A 15,909-nucleotide genomic window follows, 5' to 3' on the forward strand; every position below is an offset into this window, starting at 1 on the left:
CTCAAAGGCTCTTAGTCTGGACCCCCCCTTCCCAAAATCCTGGCTATGTCCCTGCAACAGCCCTACTCAGGTCTTGCAAACTCAGGGCTGTGGCTCCCTTGATTGAGTCTATCCATATGGAATGTGATTTTCCTCTTTTCCTCATGGTTTCTACTTTGCTGACCATTGGTGTCTTTTCTAGTGGTGGCAGTTAACAAGAGCAACAATTTCTGTGTTGACTCACTATTCAAGATTTGAATCGGTAGATATACTCCAGTTGAGACTAACCAACCAGATTCCAACCATTGTGTGGCAAAACATCATTATTTATGGATCCCCCATCCTGATTTTTGCCTTCCTTTTAATTTGATTATTCTGTCGAATCATATACTGTGGGAGGCTTGGGATGCCATTTTTTTTCTGTGAGAGATTTGTGCAGGGAGGGAAAGGTAGGAATTTGTAACTTGGATTGCAGAAGGACACATGGAGGCTCAGCCTACCTGCTTGGAGACTAGCTGCCCATTCTTGTACTGCACAGTGCCATTTTCCGCAAAGACATAATCAAACTTGTCGATGACTGTGGGAATGGATTTGTAGGGGAAGGGAAGATGTTGAGGGGAAGATGTGAGGGAAGAGAAATGAAGGTCAGATACATATTTTAATGCATTTTATTTGGTCATTCAGGTGGCTAAGGTCCAAAAATGATTTATAAGATGTATAAGAGCCTTTATGGTTGAAGGGTGGGGTATGAATACCGTAAATAAATACATAAATATAAATAATAAGAATTCTGTGATCTCACTAGCACTGCTGGTCTTGATGGACTCTACAGTGATGCTCATGAATGTCATTAGTGATGCTCACACATAGTAGTACACATTACTAAGTGAGAAAGCAGTTATGGAATGGAAATACCATTGGAACCGAATTGTTTCTGACTGCGACTCTCCAATTGCTTTCTTTTGCCTAGCCTAGTGATTCCCAACCTATGCTCCATGGAGCCCTTAGGGCTCAGTACGTCAAAAAGGTTGGAAACCCCTGGCCTAGCCTGTACCTATCCAGAAGGGTATCTCAGCCACATACACAGCAATCTTCAACCTATTGACTCACAAGTGAACCTCTGTGTGTTCATGGGGTCTCATTTGAAGATTACTGTGCACAGGACTACAGCTGCAGTTATTTAACACTGGCCTTTCCTAGAACCAGTAAATTAGTTATTGCTAAACCAAGCAGTTCATGTTCCCTTATGTCCAAGATGAGCAGTGTGTGGCACTCCATATATTGCTCAACTGCAACTCCTATCAGTATAGCCAGTGGTGAGAGATGCTGGGAGTTGCAATGCAATAACATCTGTATTTAAATTGTTAGTTTGCTTCCTCTTGCTTCAGAAGGGTTGATTCAAACACAAAGAAATACCAGTGGCACATATTGTACCAATTCAGACCTGTGGAGGAAACTTTGTCTATAATATCAGATCCTGAAATGAAATGATACATTCCAAAGGCAGTCACACCACATATTTTCCCTGCATATGTGAGCTGGCCACATGAATCCAATTTAATTTTTTAAAAAAATCTTGCAGTAGACTTGTTGTTATGCATTCAGCAAAGTAATGGGCATAGAGAAAAGAAGGGTAATTTGCTCACCTTCGTCACCTTCTCCTAGCTGTTCGGCTATCTTGGAGTAGTCTGAACCACCCACCACACCAATCATCACTCTTTTACGCAACTCTTGAAGAAATTCTGCTACTTCTAGCTCAATTTTCTGAGTACAATGGAAAAAGAGAGAAATTACCGTTTGTTTGGAAAAGCCATAACTAGCCACACACTGGTATCTAGGCTTGCCACAATGGAAACCTGAGAGACTGTTGAGTTGCTGTTGGGCCTTCAAGTCATTGCAAGAATGAAAACTGGAGAGGCTCCTGTATGGCTGTGCAGAAGAGGAAATGTCAGCAATGTTGCTTGTTGTGCAACTAATAACAAGCACCACTTGCTGAAATTCCCCTTCTGTACAACTATTAAAGGAAGAGGAAACATCTCCAGTTTTTACTTTGTTGTGAAACAAACAAAAATTGAGGAGTCTTACATTGCCCTAAAAGTTAATAAATACACTGTGACAGCAGAAGGAGTTTTTGTCAGCTTGGGCACCAGGTGCCCAAAGCTGAAAGTCCTTAGATTTACATTTGGCAGATGTGGAAGAGTCAAAATCAATGAAAAGCAAGACGTACAACCCACAATTTCACTAACTGGGCTACTTTAGGAAGAGGGGAGTTTCTACCATTTCGTCCTAAATTAGTCTCCAGAGAAAGTGACAAACCCTGCCTTGACTCTCTGTGTGTGTTTTAAAAAGAACTGCTCTAATTGCATTTGAAACAGAGGATGGGTGACCACTTAAAGTGCTAAAGAATGGGATGGGCAAATGGCGTTCCTGTTCCCCCCAGATGGGCTTTGGGAGCTGACACGTGTCTCTGCTCTGTCCCCTAATTCAGAATGCCTCCCATCCTTGGGATAAAAGATCTTTGTAATTGTTGCTGCTGAAATGGTGAGCCAATTTGCCCCCTTTACTCTGTCTCTGGCCTCATTCACATGTTGTTGGTTTTTTTAAACCAGAACGATGTCTCTCTCCCATGCAGTCCAGGTTTGTTATTCACAGCACGGAACTGCATCTTTCCAGGTACCACGTTTATCCGCATCTCTGTGAGTTTGGTTGCTCACATGTGTGGGCATCCTTCCCTTGTCCCCACATCCACCAGCACCCCTCAGTCAGACAGAGGGGACTTGGCATCCTTTTCTCTCCCCCTCCACTTTCCCCTCTCTTTTCTCCCCAGTGGTGGCTGTTCCGCTGGAGAAGTGGAGCTTTCAAAAGCTGTTAAAGGAATGGAGAGTTTTATCCTGAGTCTATTCAGGTCTATTTGCATCGTTGTTCACACAGATGATGATGATGTGAATCTTTTGTAAAATCTTGGAGGAAAGCCTGATATCAATTATCCCAGGGTAAGTGGGGGTTTTGGCAGTCCCCACACCCCAAACCTAATCAAGTGCTCCTTTGGCCTAGAGGTTTGATTTCTCTCTTCTTGATGCTGCACAGGACAATGCTTACCAAGTAACAGTAGGCAAAGTTCTTATATACAAAAAGGCCTACACAGTGAAGCAGGATGCCATTTGTTGAGCCCTACAAACACTCCTTGTGTCTCCTCTGATAACACAAAATTTGGAAAGAGATCTGGGAGATCTTTGCAAGCAGAATGTCCCAGGTTCAAGTCCTGTGATCTCCAGGGACAGCTAGACAATACACCTTTCTGAAATCCTGACAAAGACATTACCACTGTGTAGAGACAGAAGGCTTTTAATACAAGTATGAGTGTGTTGGGAGGTATTAAGGGGAACATTTCATCTCCCAGCCAGGCTTGGACAGAGTTTTTTGGACTATAGCTCCCAGGAGCCCCTAGTCAGAATAACTAGTAGTCATGCTGGTCAGTTATTATGGGAGCTACAGTCTCAAAAATATTTTTTCAAACTTTGGGCCTTGAGAAAACAGGTTGATCACAGTCAGCCTCTGGATCCACTGGATCTAAGATTGTTTAATGTTCCTGAGAGACCCCATGATTGGGCCCCTGTCCTTCAAATCATTGGGGGTGGGGGAATTGTTAAAGAAAAGAAATAAAGCTCCCCTCCACTTTTGTGGCTTGTACTATCCATTTCAGGAGCCAGTGTGGTGTAGTGGTTTGAGTGCTGAATAATGACTCCAGGGGACCATGGTCTGAATCCATGGAAACCCATTGTTTGATCTTGGGCAAGTCACATTTTCTCAGCCTAAAAGGAATGCAATGAAAGAATGCAAACTACCTCAGAATATGTCCTGTCAGGAAAATGCTATGATAGATTCATCATAAACTGGAGTTGGCTTGAAGACATATAATAACAAACAAGCCCCTTCATTCTATCCCACTTAGGACGGTCCTGCCCAGTCTGCTGTGATCATTCTGTTAAGGTATCTTCTTTAAAAAATGAAAGAAAATAAAAAAGCCTATGGTCCAAAACACACTGCAGAAATAATCCATTTTAAGACCGCTTTAACTGCCCTGGCTCAATGCTAGGGAATTCTGGGAACTGTAGTTCTGTGAGACATTTAGCCTTCTCTGTCAGAGAGCTCTGGTGCCAAAATTACTACAATTCCCAGGATCCCCTAGCACTAAGCCAGGGCAGTTAAAGCAGTCTTGAACTGGATTATTTCTGCAGTGTGTTTCTGAACCTGTGTTATACAGGCAGAAGGAACTGTTGCAGCTTCACTGAATATAATGTAATCAGTGTACTGAACTGTATTTTCATTATCAAATGTCCATGTATTTTCATTGGTGAAAATTCCACCAACCGTTAAAATCCACAAGTAAGAAACCTCTTAGTGGTCTGCCCAGCTGTGGAGTTAAAACTTAAGCACTCAAGAGTACATATTCTTCAATAGACACATATGAAGGGAGCAATTTTCTAAAATAATTTGTATCTAGCAAGGTCTACAAATAAGTGTAGTTACTGTAATAATAAACTTGGAAACAACACCAACTACACCTCATTTATGTTTCTTATTTTGAAAGATCTATAAAGTAGCAGTATTCTGACCATTTAAAAAAAATTAAAGAGCTTTATTGGGTGTTCTGTCAGTCCACAGAATGTTATAGAAAACATACAAAGAATAGTGTTATGTAAAATATAAAAGCAAAGATACATTAATCACACACACATACACGAAAAGAGAAAATAACACCAGACAAAGCTAATGTTTCTGAGAGTGTACCAATTGATATAAAGGCCACATTCATGGCATGCAGAAAGTCCCAGGTTCAATTCCCAATATTTCCAAGTAGGGTTGGGAGAAACTTTGGTCTGAAATCCTGGAAACCAGCTGACAGTCAGAAAAAATAATATTCACCTAGACAGGAGTTTGGATTAGAAATTCTGATGATCTAGACTACTGTATATCAAGTTTAATTGACAGCATAATATTACTAAATGGTGCATGTTAGTCTAACATAATTTGGAGTGTGGGTGGCCCTAAGGTGGATCATGTAAGATGGATATCTGAGCCTAAATCAGGGGTAGGAATCACACAGCTCTCCAGATGTTGTTGGAGTGCAAGTCCCAGTCACTCATAGCCAATGGTCAGGAATGCTGGATGTTGTAGTCCAATAAAATCTAGAAGACCACATTTCCCACCCTCACCTAAATCCAAATACTAGCCCCTAATAGATCACTCAATAGGATTCACATAAGTGTTGACTTCTTGTTGTGTGCCTTCAAGTTGTTTTCAAGTATGGCAACCCTAGGCAAACCTATCACAGCGTTTTCTTGGCAAGATCTGCACAGAGGGGCTTTGCCTTTGCCTACCTCTGAAGCGAAGAGTGTGTGACTTGCCCAAAGTGGGTTTCCATGGCTGAACCCTGGTCTCCAGAGTCATAGTCCAATGTTCAAACCATTTCCCCACACTGGTTCTCTAAGTGTTGACTCACTTTTTAGCAAATAATAATAATAATAATAATAATAATAATAATAATAATAATAATTTGTTTTATTTATATACTGCTATTCCAAAGATCATAGCGGTGAACAGCAAGTAAGCTAATTAGCAAGTAAGCTAATTTGCCCCCAACAGTCTGGGTACTCATTTTAGCGACCTCAGAAGGATGCAAGCCTGAGTCAAGCTTGGGCCCTTTTGCTGGTCTTGAACTCGCAACCTTGTGGTTTTGAGTGAATGGCTGCAGTACAGGCATTTAACCACTGCGCCACCAGGGCTCCACTGATTCACTGGCTGTACTCTAATTGGGACTAACATTTACATTTAGACCACTGTGTGATTCAGTATCAGGCACTATGTGCATGCTCTTTAGACTCAAGCAGGCAAGGGGCCTAGTCTGTATCTCCCTTCTACTTTTCTCTTAGTTAATCTAAGATAATTTGTTGCCTGAGGTAAAAGACAAATCTTCTTTCTTCTTTGAGTAAAAGACAACCAGAGTGACAGGTGAATCTTCCGCATAAGTGATGAGAAAGCATCCTCCACTGATGAGGATAAGGCAGGTTCCAGCCCAGCATACTCACAGCATTTGCTGATTCAACTGCTACCTCAATGTGCTCAGAGGTCAATTCTGATTTTTGGGCTATCCTAGACAAACAGATGGGCACAAGGATTAGGAGCATAATTCCTGGGCTACGTCAATGGTCCAGTAACTCCCCGGGTTAGAGTTAAAATACAACGGGGTAATAAGTTCAATATAAAGGAGTGGAAGACCCAAAGTCAGAAGCAGAAAGCTGTTCAACTGGTCTAAACAGGTCCTATACTTAGACAGACTTACATAACCTCAGCGTCACACTGCCCTGCAGCCACTGGAATATCTTGCTTCATGTTCTTTGACAAACACAGATGTAATGAACAACCTTCGTTTTGTGCTGTAGGGACAGCTCTTGATTGACAGGAGGGAGAACGCAACCACAGCTAGAGAGAATTTTGGGTTTGCCTGGTCAAGCGTACAATAATCCTTAAGGGGGGAAATGGTTAGCATCATGGAAGTAGCTTTAAAATATATGAACTAGAGGAGACTCCTTCTTCTGCCATTCCCTGTGTTTCAGAGGATATTTAGGATACTGACCAGGAACCCTTTAATTGTGGCAAAACTGAACAATGCTCAAGTGACAGCCAGTGTTTATTTGACTCAGCCTAGCATGTGCTAAAAGGAGAGTATTAGGCTTCCATTAACTCTCTTGAAAGGCCACACACTTTACCTCTTGTCCTGCAAAAATTAATAATGTCTTGCCCCCAAATGCCATCTAGGGATCACAGGGTCATTCTCACCATGTTTTGGGGCTCTTGGAGAGTATTTTGGGGCATTTTGAGGTGGGATAATTTTTTTGGGAAAATTTTGCAAAAAAATTGTTTGGATCCCTGGAGAGTCCAGGGGTAGAAATGACCTCCACAATGCTTAGAGGTCATTTGCGGGAATTCAGTTGCAAAATAAATAATTAAATAAAAATGGTTGAGCCTTAGGAGCCATAAAAACATCCCTGAAGGGTTGTATGTGGCCCATGGGGTGCACTTGTCCACCCCTGTGATAGGGTTAACTTTTATCCAGACTTGTCTAACACTGTCCATCCAGTTGAGATAAGGCCTGTCTGTGAATGAACAAATGTTGCACTTGCAATACAAGTAGTCTTGTATTGGTATTTTGTGTAAGATGCCAGAAAACTATCCTTGTGAACTGAAAGATCAAGAGGAGATCCTGGCTCAGGAAAGGCACTGTAAAGTTCCACACAGGTGGAACTATGACATACACAGCAACATAAATCTTCTGTGACTTCCAGGGGATCCTCCGGAGGACCCAAAGGATGATGCCGTTGTATGCCTTCAAGTCATCTGCAGTGTATGGCGACCCTCAGACAAACTAATCATGTTTTTTAAAATAAGATTTGTTCGGGGGGGGGGGGAGTTGCCATTGACTCCCCCTGAGGCTCAGAGAATGTGACTTGTCCAAGGTCATCTAGTGGGTTTCCATGGCTGAACAGGAATTTGAACCCTGGTCTCCAGAGTCATAGTCCAACACTCAAACCACTACACCCTGCTGCCTTTAGGAAGGTAATTGGATGCTGCTCTGCTTCACAGTCTCCTATGGTCAGTAGGGGATGCATTAACAGACACAGTGGATTTGGGTGAGGAGGTTTGGTGACTGTGTGGTCAGCAGAACATTTCAGCCTCTGTAATAATAAAAAAGTGAGTTATGCAAGTGTAAATTGGATTTGCGCTTCTGTAAGTATAAGTTCAACTTATGGTTGTATAACTTCTTGTGTAATGGGATGAGGGTGTGAAATTGACACAGCAAGATGTGTTACAGTCAGGGTGCGAGCAAGACAAAATGAGAGAGTGGAAAGAAATCCCCTCCCCCTTACCAACCAGTCAATTAAAACTGAAAGTCATCCAAGAAAGTTTGAGGGCAGACAAAAAGAAAAAAGAGAAAAGCATTTTTCATATGAGGCAGAGGTGCAAATGCTTGCCCCACATGGCTCCTCTGCTGCTCAGCCTTCTCAGGAAGAGAAGTCCGGATGGAGGAGGAGGAGGACAGGCAAGGCTTCACCGCCACTCGGCTTTCTCCTGAGGAGAGGGCCGGGCAGAGGAAGAGGAGGACGGAATTAATATTAATAATGAAGTATTAATTAATTAATATTTAATTAAAACCTATCTGTGGCCTGAAGAAGTTTAACCTATTTTAATTTTGGTGCCTTCCTAATGCCAAGTTGTGCAAGTGATGTAAAGGAAACCTCAGGTATGGATATCCTGGAATACGCTTCTGATCCCCTGGAACAGAATGGGGGGAACTAAAGACCTGGGGTGGGTCTGTCTTTCCAGAAGCTCCAATCTAGCCCCAAATAGCTATGCCCTCTACCCTATAATACCACTTTTTGTTAGTTACCCAGACTTTTTATGCCCCCCCCCCCCGCCCCATATCTCTTTTATGAACAGTAAACTAAGCTTTCAGCTTAAATAGGCTGGCACTTTTTTAACCCACCCTGTTGCTTTGGTCTGCCTCCCCTGCTCCCTGGAATGGTCCATACTGAATGTTGTCCTCCACATTAAATGCCAGAGATAAAAACAGGTGGTGGGATGGTCAGTACCCTTGCCCCCTTTCCTCGGCTTGTGCATTTTCTTAGGCACGGCCCAAAATGTGTCAGACTAAACCATGCAACCTCCCCAACCAGTGTAGCAATACTGGCTGGGGATGGCAGAAGAAAGTTTGTTTTGATGTGTAGTTGCTCACTTGTCTCTAGTAGTCACCATCCAGATTGACACACTTGACCCTCCGAATACCTGATTTGGTAGAAGTCTGCAGATTGCACCTTATGAAGATTCCTTCGTAAAGGAATAATTATCACCCGGACGTTATTATGGGATACTGATTGCATTTTGTCAGTGTCATAATTGGTCCCTAAATGCCTAATTGGAAGGTTGCCCAGCAGCAGCCTTGGCCCGGTCTGTCTGCACCCTCCCTTGCCAGACCTCTTTCGACCCAGATTGATCTCCAGGGGTACCTCTTCCATCATGGCCAGGGATGATCCCTCTCCTCTTGGGGCCACCTGGCCTCCCCTCCTGGGTTCCTGGGGGAAAAGGAGGACATTTGGTCACCCTGAGCTAAAAGCGCTTATAGAAATGTAAATCTATGCTTCTCAGTCCTGCTCGAAATGGAGGACACTTTGGAACTCCTCCTGGACAAGAGGCATCATATACATGGAAATCCCTGCTTCTCGGTCCTTCTCAAAATGGAGGGCGCTTTGGAATTCCCTCTGGGCAGAAGACTGAAAAGGAGGACGTGTCATGGAAAAAAGGAGGGCACGTGCTCACCCTGAGCTCGAAAACCCAGGCTTCTTAGTCCTTCTCAAAATGGAGGGCGCTTCGGGGTTCCTGCAAGAGAGGAGGAGGCAGAGATGGAGGACGCGGGGGCCCTGCCTGCCGGCCCCTTACCTGCCGAGGCGGCGTCAGGGTCCCGTCCACGTCGAAGAGGCAAAGGACTCGCCTGCCACCCGGGGCAGCCTCAGGGGGGGCGGAGGCGGCGGTGGTCATCCTGAGCAGGGCCCTCTCCGGCGCCTTCGGAGCCCCAGTCAGTCGTCAGTCCTCCTGAGGAGGAGGGAGGGAGGGAGGCAGGGAGCGGAGGAGGAGGAGGAGGAGGCCCCGAGAAGCCAATGGCGGCGCAGATTAGGCCCCGTCACGTGACCCGCGGGAACCGGCCTAGTAGTGGCAGCAACACTCTCACTCACTCCACGCTCCACGCCAGATTAGGAGGCCCTGAAGGAAGGGGCTCCAAAGACTCAGGACTCAAGGCAGGCTCCCAGGAAGAAGGCATGCTCAAAATGGAGGACATGGCCAAATAAAAGCTCAAAACACTCCCAGGAAGACAGGTGTATGATTCTGAGGCATGCTCAAAATGGAGGACATGGCCAAAGAACACCTGAAAACACTCATAGGAAGGTAGATTCCTGCTTCTAAGGCATGCTCAAAATGGAGGACATTCAAGAAAAGGGAGGACATGGCCCAATAAAAGCTCAAAACTCTCCTCTCTAAGAAACATTTCTGCTTCTTAGTCCTGCTCAAAATGGAAGACTTTCCAAAGGGAAAAAAAGAGGAGGAGATGAGCAAATAAAAGCTGAAAGGACTCATGTAAATGTAAATTCATGCTCCTGGGTCAATGTCCAAAATGGAGGACATTCAAGAAAAGAGGAGGACATGACCAAATAAAAGTTCAGAACACTCATAGAAAGGTACATTTATGCTTCAGGCATGCTTATAAGGGAGGACATGACTAAATGAAAACTCATCACACTCCTATAATTATAAAGGCAAATTCATGCTTCTGAGGCATACTCAAAAGGGAGGACATTCAAGGAAAAAGGAAGACATGACCAAATAAAAGTTCTAAACGCTCATATACAGGTAAATTCATGCTTCTTATCCCTGCTCAAAATGGAGGATATTTTGGAATTTCCTCCTGGAAGAAGGTGGAAATGGAGGACATGTCCTGGAAAAGGAGGACATAGGTCACTCTGTACATGCCGGTCTAGGGGAACCAGAGATGTCCTCCTTATCACCAAGGAAGACAGGACACCACCAAATGGAGGACAGCCTGGAAAAAATGGAGGACATGGCCAAACAAAAGTTTAGAATACTGATAGAGACATAAATTCATTTTATAGGAAGTCAAAGGCTTTCATGGCCGGCATCCGTAGTTTTTTGTGGGTTTTTCAGGCTATGTGGCCATGTTCTAGAAGAGTTTCTTCCTGACATTTCACTAACATCTGTGGCTGGCATCTTCATTTTATAGGGTTTCTATACACCTTTGTTGTTGTTATATGCTTTCAAGTCGTTTCTGACTTGTGTCGATCCTAAGGCAACCCTATCATGGGGGTTTCTTGCCAAGATTTGTTCAGAGGAGGTTTGTCATTGCCTTACCTTGAGGCTGAGAGGATGTGACTTTCCCAAGGTCACCCAGTGGGTTTCATGGTTGAGCCAGGAATCGAACCCTGGCCTCCAGAGTTGTAGTCAAACACTCACACCACTATGCCACACACTTTAGTATACCATATTTTATTATGTACTCAACCATATTTTTCTGAGATTTTATTTATTTCTTTGTTTATTCATTGTATTTGCACCCTTTACTTCAGAAGCAAATGCTCTCAGAGTGGCTCATCCCCTACATTTGCTCACCCCTGATTTAGACTATGGTGAATGTATGCTAAGCTGCATGAGTATCCTCCTAAAATCAGACATGCTTTCCCCTTCTTCCCCCCCCCCCCTTATTTATAATTGAAGTTGTTTTCCTATGAAAGAAACTTGTTCTGAATTTGCAGAAAGCTGTCCCCTTAATCAATTGCAGTAAAAAGAGGAATGCTCTTCTTACAGCTGAAGGTATCCTGGCCCAAAGTCCAGTTCACTTTTATCTAAATTAATTGCATGTTTATCTAGTGCAAGCCACCCAAAGGACAATCTTAAGTCATCTCCTACTGCAAGGAAGGTAAGAAATTCTTTGTGAATGTTATTTTTTGTGATCACCAAGATAAGAGGGATAAATCATAGTGTTCTAGTGATACAAAGTTCACGCTGTTACTTAGGTCACCTTTGCCTGGCCTTCTGAACAAAGCTCTTTAGTGCAGCTGGTATATGAAGCAGCAGTGCAGAGGGTTTAAATGAGATTGCTTTGGTTGCCTTAGTGCAGTGGTCCTCAACCTTCCTAATGCTGTGAGCCTTTAATACAGTTCCTCATGATGTGGTGACCCCCAGTGGATAGAGGAGCAGTATCTCATTCCTAAAACCATCGGAATTATGTGTTTTCTGATGGTCTTAGGCAACCCCTGTGAAAGGATCGTTTGACCCCTCAAAGGGGTCACAACCCACAGGTTGAGAACCACTGCCTTAGTGGATTATGTATACTGGTGACAGGGGGAGCATGTCCCTGTTGGTTCTGCTGTATGACTTGACTTTCCATATCATCCAATACCAATAGCTTTCTAGGTCACCTTGTCGGAATGAGACTTGGAGGTATTCCACGTGCATGGGACTTGGGCTGCATCCACACTGCAGAAATAATCCAGTTTGACACCACTTTAACTGCTTGGCTCAATGCTAGGGAATTCTTGGAACTGTACCCTGTTGTGGCCTCAGAGTGGAATAAAAAGCTCCTTTTTGCCACCACTTCTCCCCCACCACCATGTGCTCCTAACTCTTTGCTCCCATCTGTCCCAAAATGGTGCCAGTCTGAGCCACAGAAGCAATGTCCTGTGCCCAAGCCTTGCACAAGTTTTCCAATTATTATTATTATGCTTTATTTATATAGCTTATTGCCTCTACTAGCAAAAGACACTGGTAAAGCAGTGAGCTCACATGGGCAGGCAAAGAGTGGGAGACACCACCACCCAAAATGATCAGCAAGGCAGTGTGGTGGTTTTCTGGGGACCCTGAAAAGAAGTTTATTGTAATCCTCATCCCCACCATGGTCCTAAAGGCCACTGGTTCCCCTTGTCTTTCGTGCACCACAATACTTTGGCTGAAGACCCTCCCACCTCCCCCTTTCTACCTCACTGCCCCCCTGGATCCTTCCACCGCCCCTTGAGGGGGCATAGGACCCACTTTGGGAATCACTTAAAACAGATACAAATTAGTCCCTGTGGGCTGGGAAAAAGGAGGAATCAGAGTAACAACAACTACTAGAGTGTTATATCAACACCATAAGATTAAGGGCTCCTTTTTTGTTATGTCTGAAAATTTTCATTGGTGTGATCATGGAGGCATGCAAGCTGAATATGTGGCGGGAGGGGATTTGTGATTTTTAGAAAGGTTTTACTGTAAACATTCCAGTGTCTAGTGGGTCGATAATAAATGAATCCTTTGTCCATTCATAATATATTTTGAAAGTGAATTATTCTGTTGTAGCAATGACAGAATTTCCTGTGTTCCTTCCTCATGTTTGTTTGCATTAAACAATGCATTTGAATTCCAGTTGTCTAGGCAGGTTCACAGCTCTTTTCTCCACCCATACACATCTGATAACAGATGTGACTAGATTGGTTGGTCTAACCCAGTACTGTATTGCTATGTGGTGGTTGATGGCTCTATGGGACAGAGAATTTCTTTCAGACTACAGTACTGTGACCTTTCAAGGAAGCTATCCAAGGTGCTGCAGGGTTATGAGGGTTGGTTGGTTGGTTGGTTTCAGAACCTTGGATAGCTCCTTGAAAGTTAAAGCTCATGCCCAAAGTGGATTCACTGACTTCAGCCTCTGCTGGCAGTGGCTCATGCCCTCAAGGCTAGGCATTGTTTGCAATAATAGTTCATTCATGCTGACTGAATTGTTAAAACTGTCAGATGGATTACTTTCTCAGATAACAATGAGATCATCTATTAAATGTTCCCAAACCACAGAGCAAGACTTTGTTTTGGAAGAATTCAAAGATATAGCCATATTAGTCTGTAGAATCCGTATGTAGAGACATCTTGCAGCACCTTTGAGACTAATTGAAAGAAAGAAAGACCAAATGCATCTGAGTAAGTAGACTCAGGTCAATGAAAGCTCATGCTGCCAACTTCTTTCTTTCAGTTAGTCTCAAAGGTGCTGCAAGATCTAATAATAACGACATACTTCTTTATTTTGATCAGTGGAAGACTTGCGACTCCACAGAAAAAGCAGAGCCTGCCTGAAGGAATCAGTGATAGAATCACTCTTCAGTCCAGTCCAGAACAAAACAAAACACTCTCCCTTTTCATGTGGATGACTATCTACCATTATCCTGTTTGGGAGAAAGAAGCTTAAGCCTTTGATAATGGTGCAACTACAGGGACTTTTGGATAAAACTGATTTTCTAAACCCATTTTAAATGGATTTTAGGCCTGATTTGGATTTAGGAACTGCACGGTTGCCATGACATACACAATTACTACACTATTATACCACCTTAACTGCCATGCCAATCTGATGGAATCCTCAGGTTTGTAGTTTGCTGAGGTACTAGAGATCTCTGTCTGAGAATTCCAAATTTTCTTCCTTCAACAGCAAATCCTGGGATGCTATATGATGTTACTTAAAGCGGAATCATAGTGAAAGGGCCCTCAATCTTAAAGTACAGCTGTTGAGCACTAGATTGTTAAATGAGAAAGCTATAAAAATCCATCTAACTTTAATCACAGAGGAGTCAGATGACCTGGCATGAATTGCCAAATTCTGGCTTGATCAGAGAGATGGACTGAATATCCCATCTGTTCACTAGGGTTTTCACTGTAGCGCCAGGCTAGAATCAGAAAGGCAGCAATGTGAGTAAAAAATAACAACCCATGCCTGGAAACCATGCCTTATGAGGAGAGACTTAGAGAGCTGGACATGTTTAGCCTGGAGAAGAGATGGTTAAGAGGTGATATGATGGCCCTGTTTAAGTATTTGAAGGGGTGTCATATTGAGGATGGAGCAAGCTTGTTTTCTGCTCCAGTTCCAGAGAATAAGAGAACATTTGAGGAGAATAAGAGAACAATGGATGCAAGCTACAGGAAAAGAGATTCCACCTCAACATTAAGAGGATCTTCCTGACAGTGGAACACACTCCCTCAGAGAGTGGTAGTGTCTTCTCCTTTGGAGGTTTTTGAACAGAGGCTGGATGGCCATCTGTCAAGGGTGGCAGGGGGTTTATACTGGACAGCCCTTGGATCTCTTCCAGCTCTGTGATTCTATGAGTCTATGAGGTCTGTTATGATTCCACATTCCTTTCCAGGAGTGTCTTAGATTTGAGTAAATGTATATATAGTAGACTGCAAAACAGTGTGGTTTTGTTATACTGTCCTCTTAAATACCTTTTTATCAGAACTGACAGTGGCCATCCTGGGGATGATGCTGGAGACCCTCAGGATTCTTCTGAGGGACCTTTCACAACCTACCCTTTTCAGTGAAGTTCAGGATGTCAGAGCCACTATGACAACAATGAGCTTGTCACACAAAGCATCAGGTCTTACATATATGGCAGATTGTACTAACAATTTGGATTATAATGGGCAGGATGTGGTGATTTTCCCCATGTCAAAATGACAAAGTCGCTTATGGGGTTTTAGGTTAATCCAACATTATTTCAAACTAGAGGTTTCTAAACATAAGGAAAATAGATGATGGGCTATGGAAGCTGCAGTGGAAAAATGTGCTTATCCACATAAAATGTCCTTCCTGATTATACTTTTCTTGAGTAAAAGCAGCTAATTTAGATTAAAACTTAAAACGAAGACATGCTTAAGGCTGAATATGTGCTAGCACCACCTATAGGTAATTTATTGAAATGAGTTGAGGTTCAACTTTATGGTGACAAATTGAAATTGAAAATTAATAATCAGAAACAAATGGCATACCAACAGAGCAGCTTCACTCTATAAAGAATCTGCTCTAGTTCTAACTAAAATCTATCAAAAAATATGGAAAACAATGGCCCACAGTTTGCAAATACTTAATATACATTCCAGTGCACAAGAAAGGGGACACCAGGGATTGCAATAACCACAGCAGCATTGCATTAATTTTCCATGCAAGCAAAGTGATGCTCAGAATTTTTCAATGAAGACTTTTACCATATATAGAGCAAGATATGCTATGTCCAGTCTGGGTTCAGGAAAGGAAGAGGCACTAGGGTTCATATTGCTAATATATGTTGGCTAATGGAGCACACTCAAAAGAATCTCAAAAGAAAATTAGTCTGTGCTTTATACATTATAGCAAAGTCTTTAACTATATGGATCATGAAAATTTTGCATTGCTTTTAAAGAAATGGGTGTGCCACAATATTTGATCATCCTGGTGCATAACTTGTACTCGGGACAAGAGGCTACTGTCAGGACAGAATACAGAGAAAAATAATGATTTGCATCTTATCACCCTAC

At 43.0% G+C, this 15,909-nt stretch overlaps 1 protein-coding gene across 4 annotated transcripts in view; it reads right to left on the bottom strand.

The window, feature by feature from the left end:
• PMM1 (phosphomannomutase 1) overlaps positions 1 to 9,668 on the bottom strand; it is a 38,198-nt gene extending 28,530 nt beyond the window's left edge. The window contains exons 1-4 of one of the 4 annotated variants that reach the window (XM_042468284.1): positions 9,475 to 9,604; positions 6,069 to 6,132; positions 1,626 to 1,743; positions 480 to 556 (exon numbers count right to left, since the gene is read on the bottom strand). In XM_042468284.1, the coding sequence (XP_042324218.1) occupies positions 480 to 556; positions 1,626 to 1,692 (144 nt within the window). In that variant the 5' untranslated portion in view covers positions 1,693 to 1,743; positions 6,069 to 6,132; positions 9,475 to 9,604. The other 3 variants (XM_042468282.1, XM_042468286.1, XM_042468283.1) reach the window with 3 other exon arrangements.
• Positions 9,669 to 15,909: the final 6,241 nt, after the last annotated feature.

Source organism: Sceloporus undulatus, chromosome 5 (assembly GCF_019175285.1).
Source record: "Sceloporus undulatus isolate JIND9_A2432 ecotype Alabama chromosome 5, SceUnd_v1.1, whole genome shotgun sequence".
In the NCBI taxonomy this organism is placed as follows: domain Eukaryota; kingdom Metazoa; phylum Chordata; class Lepidosauria; order Squamata; family Phrynosomatidae; genus Sceloporus; species Sceloporus undulatus.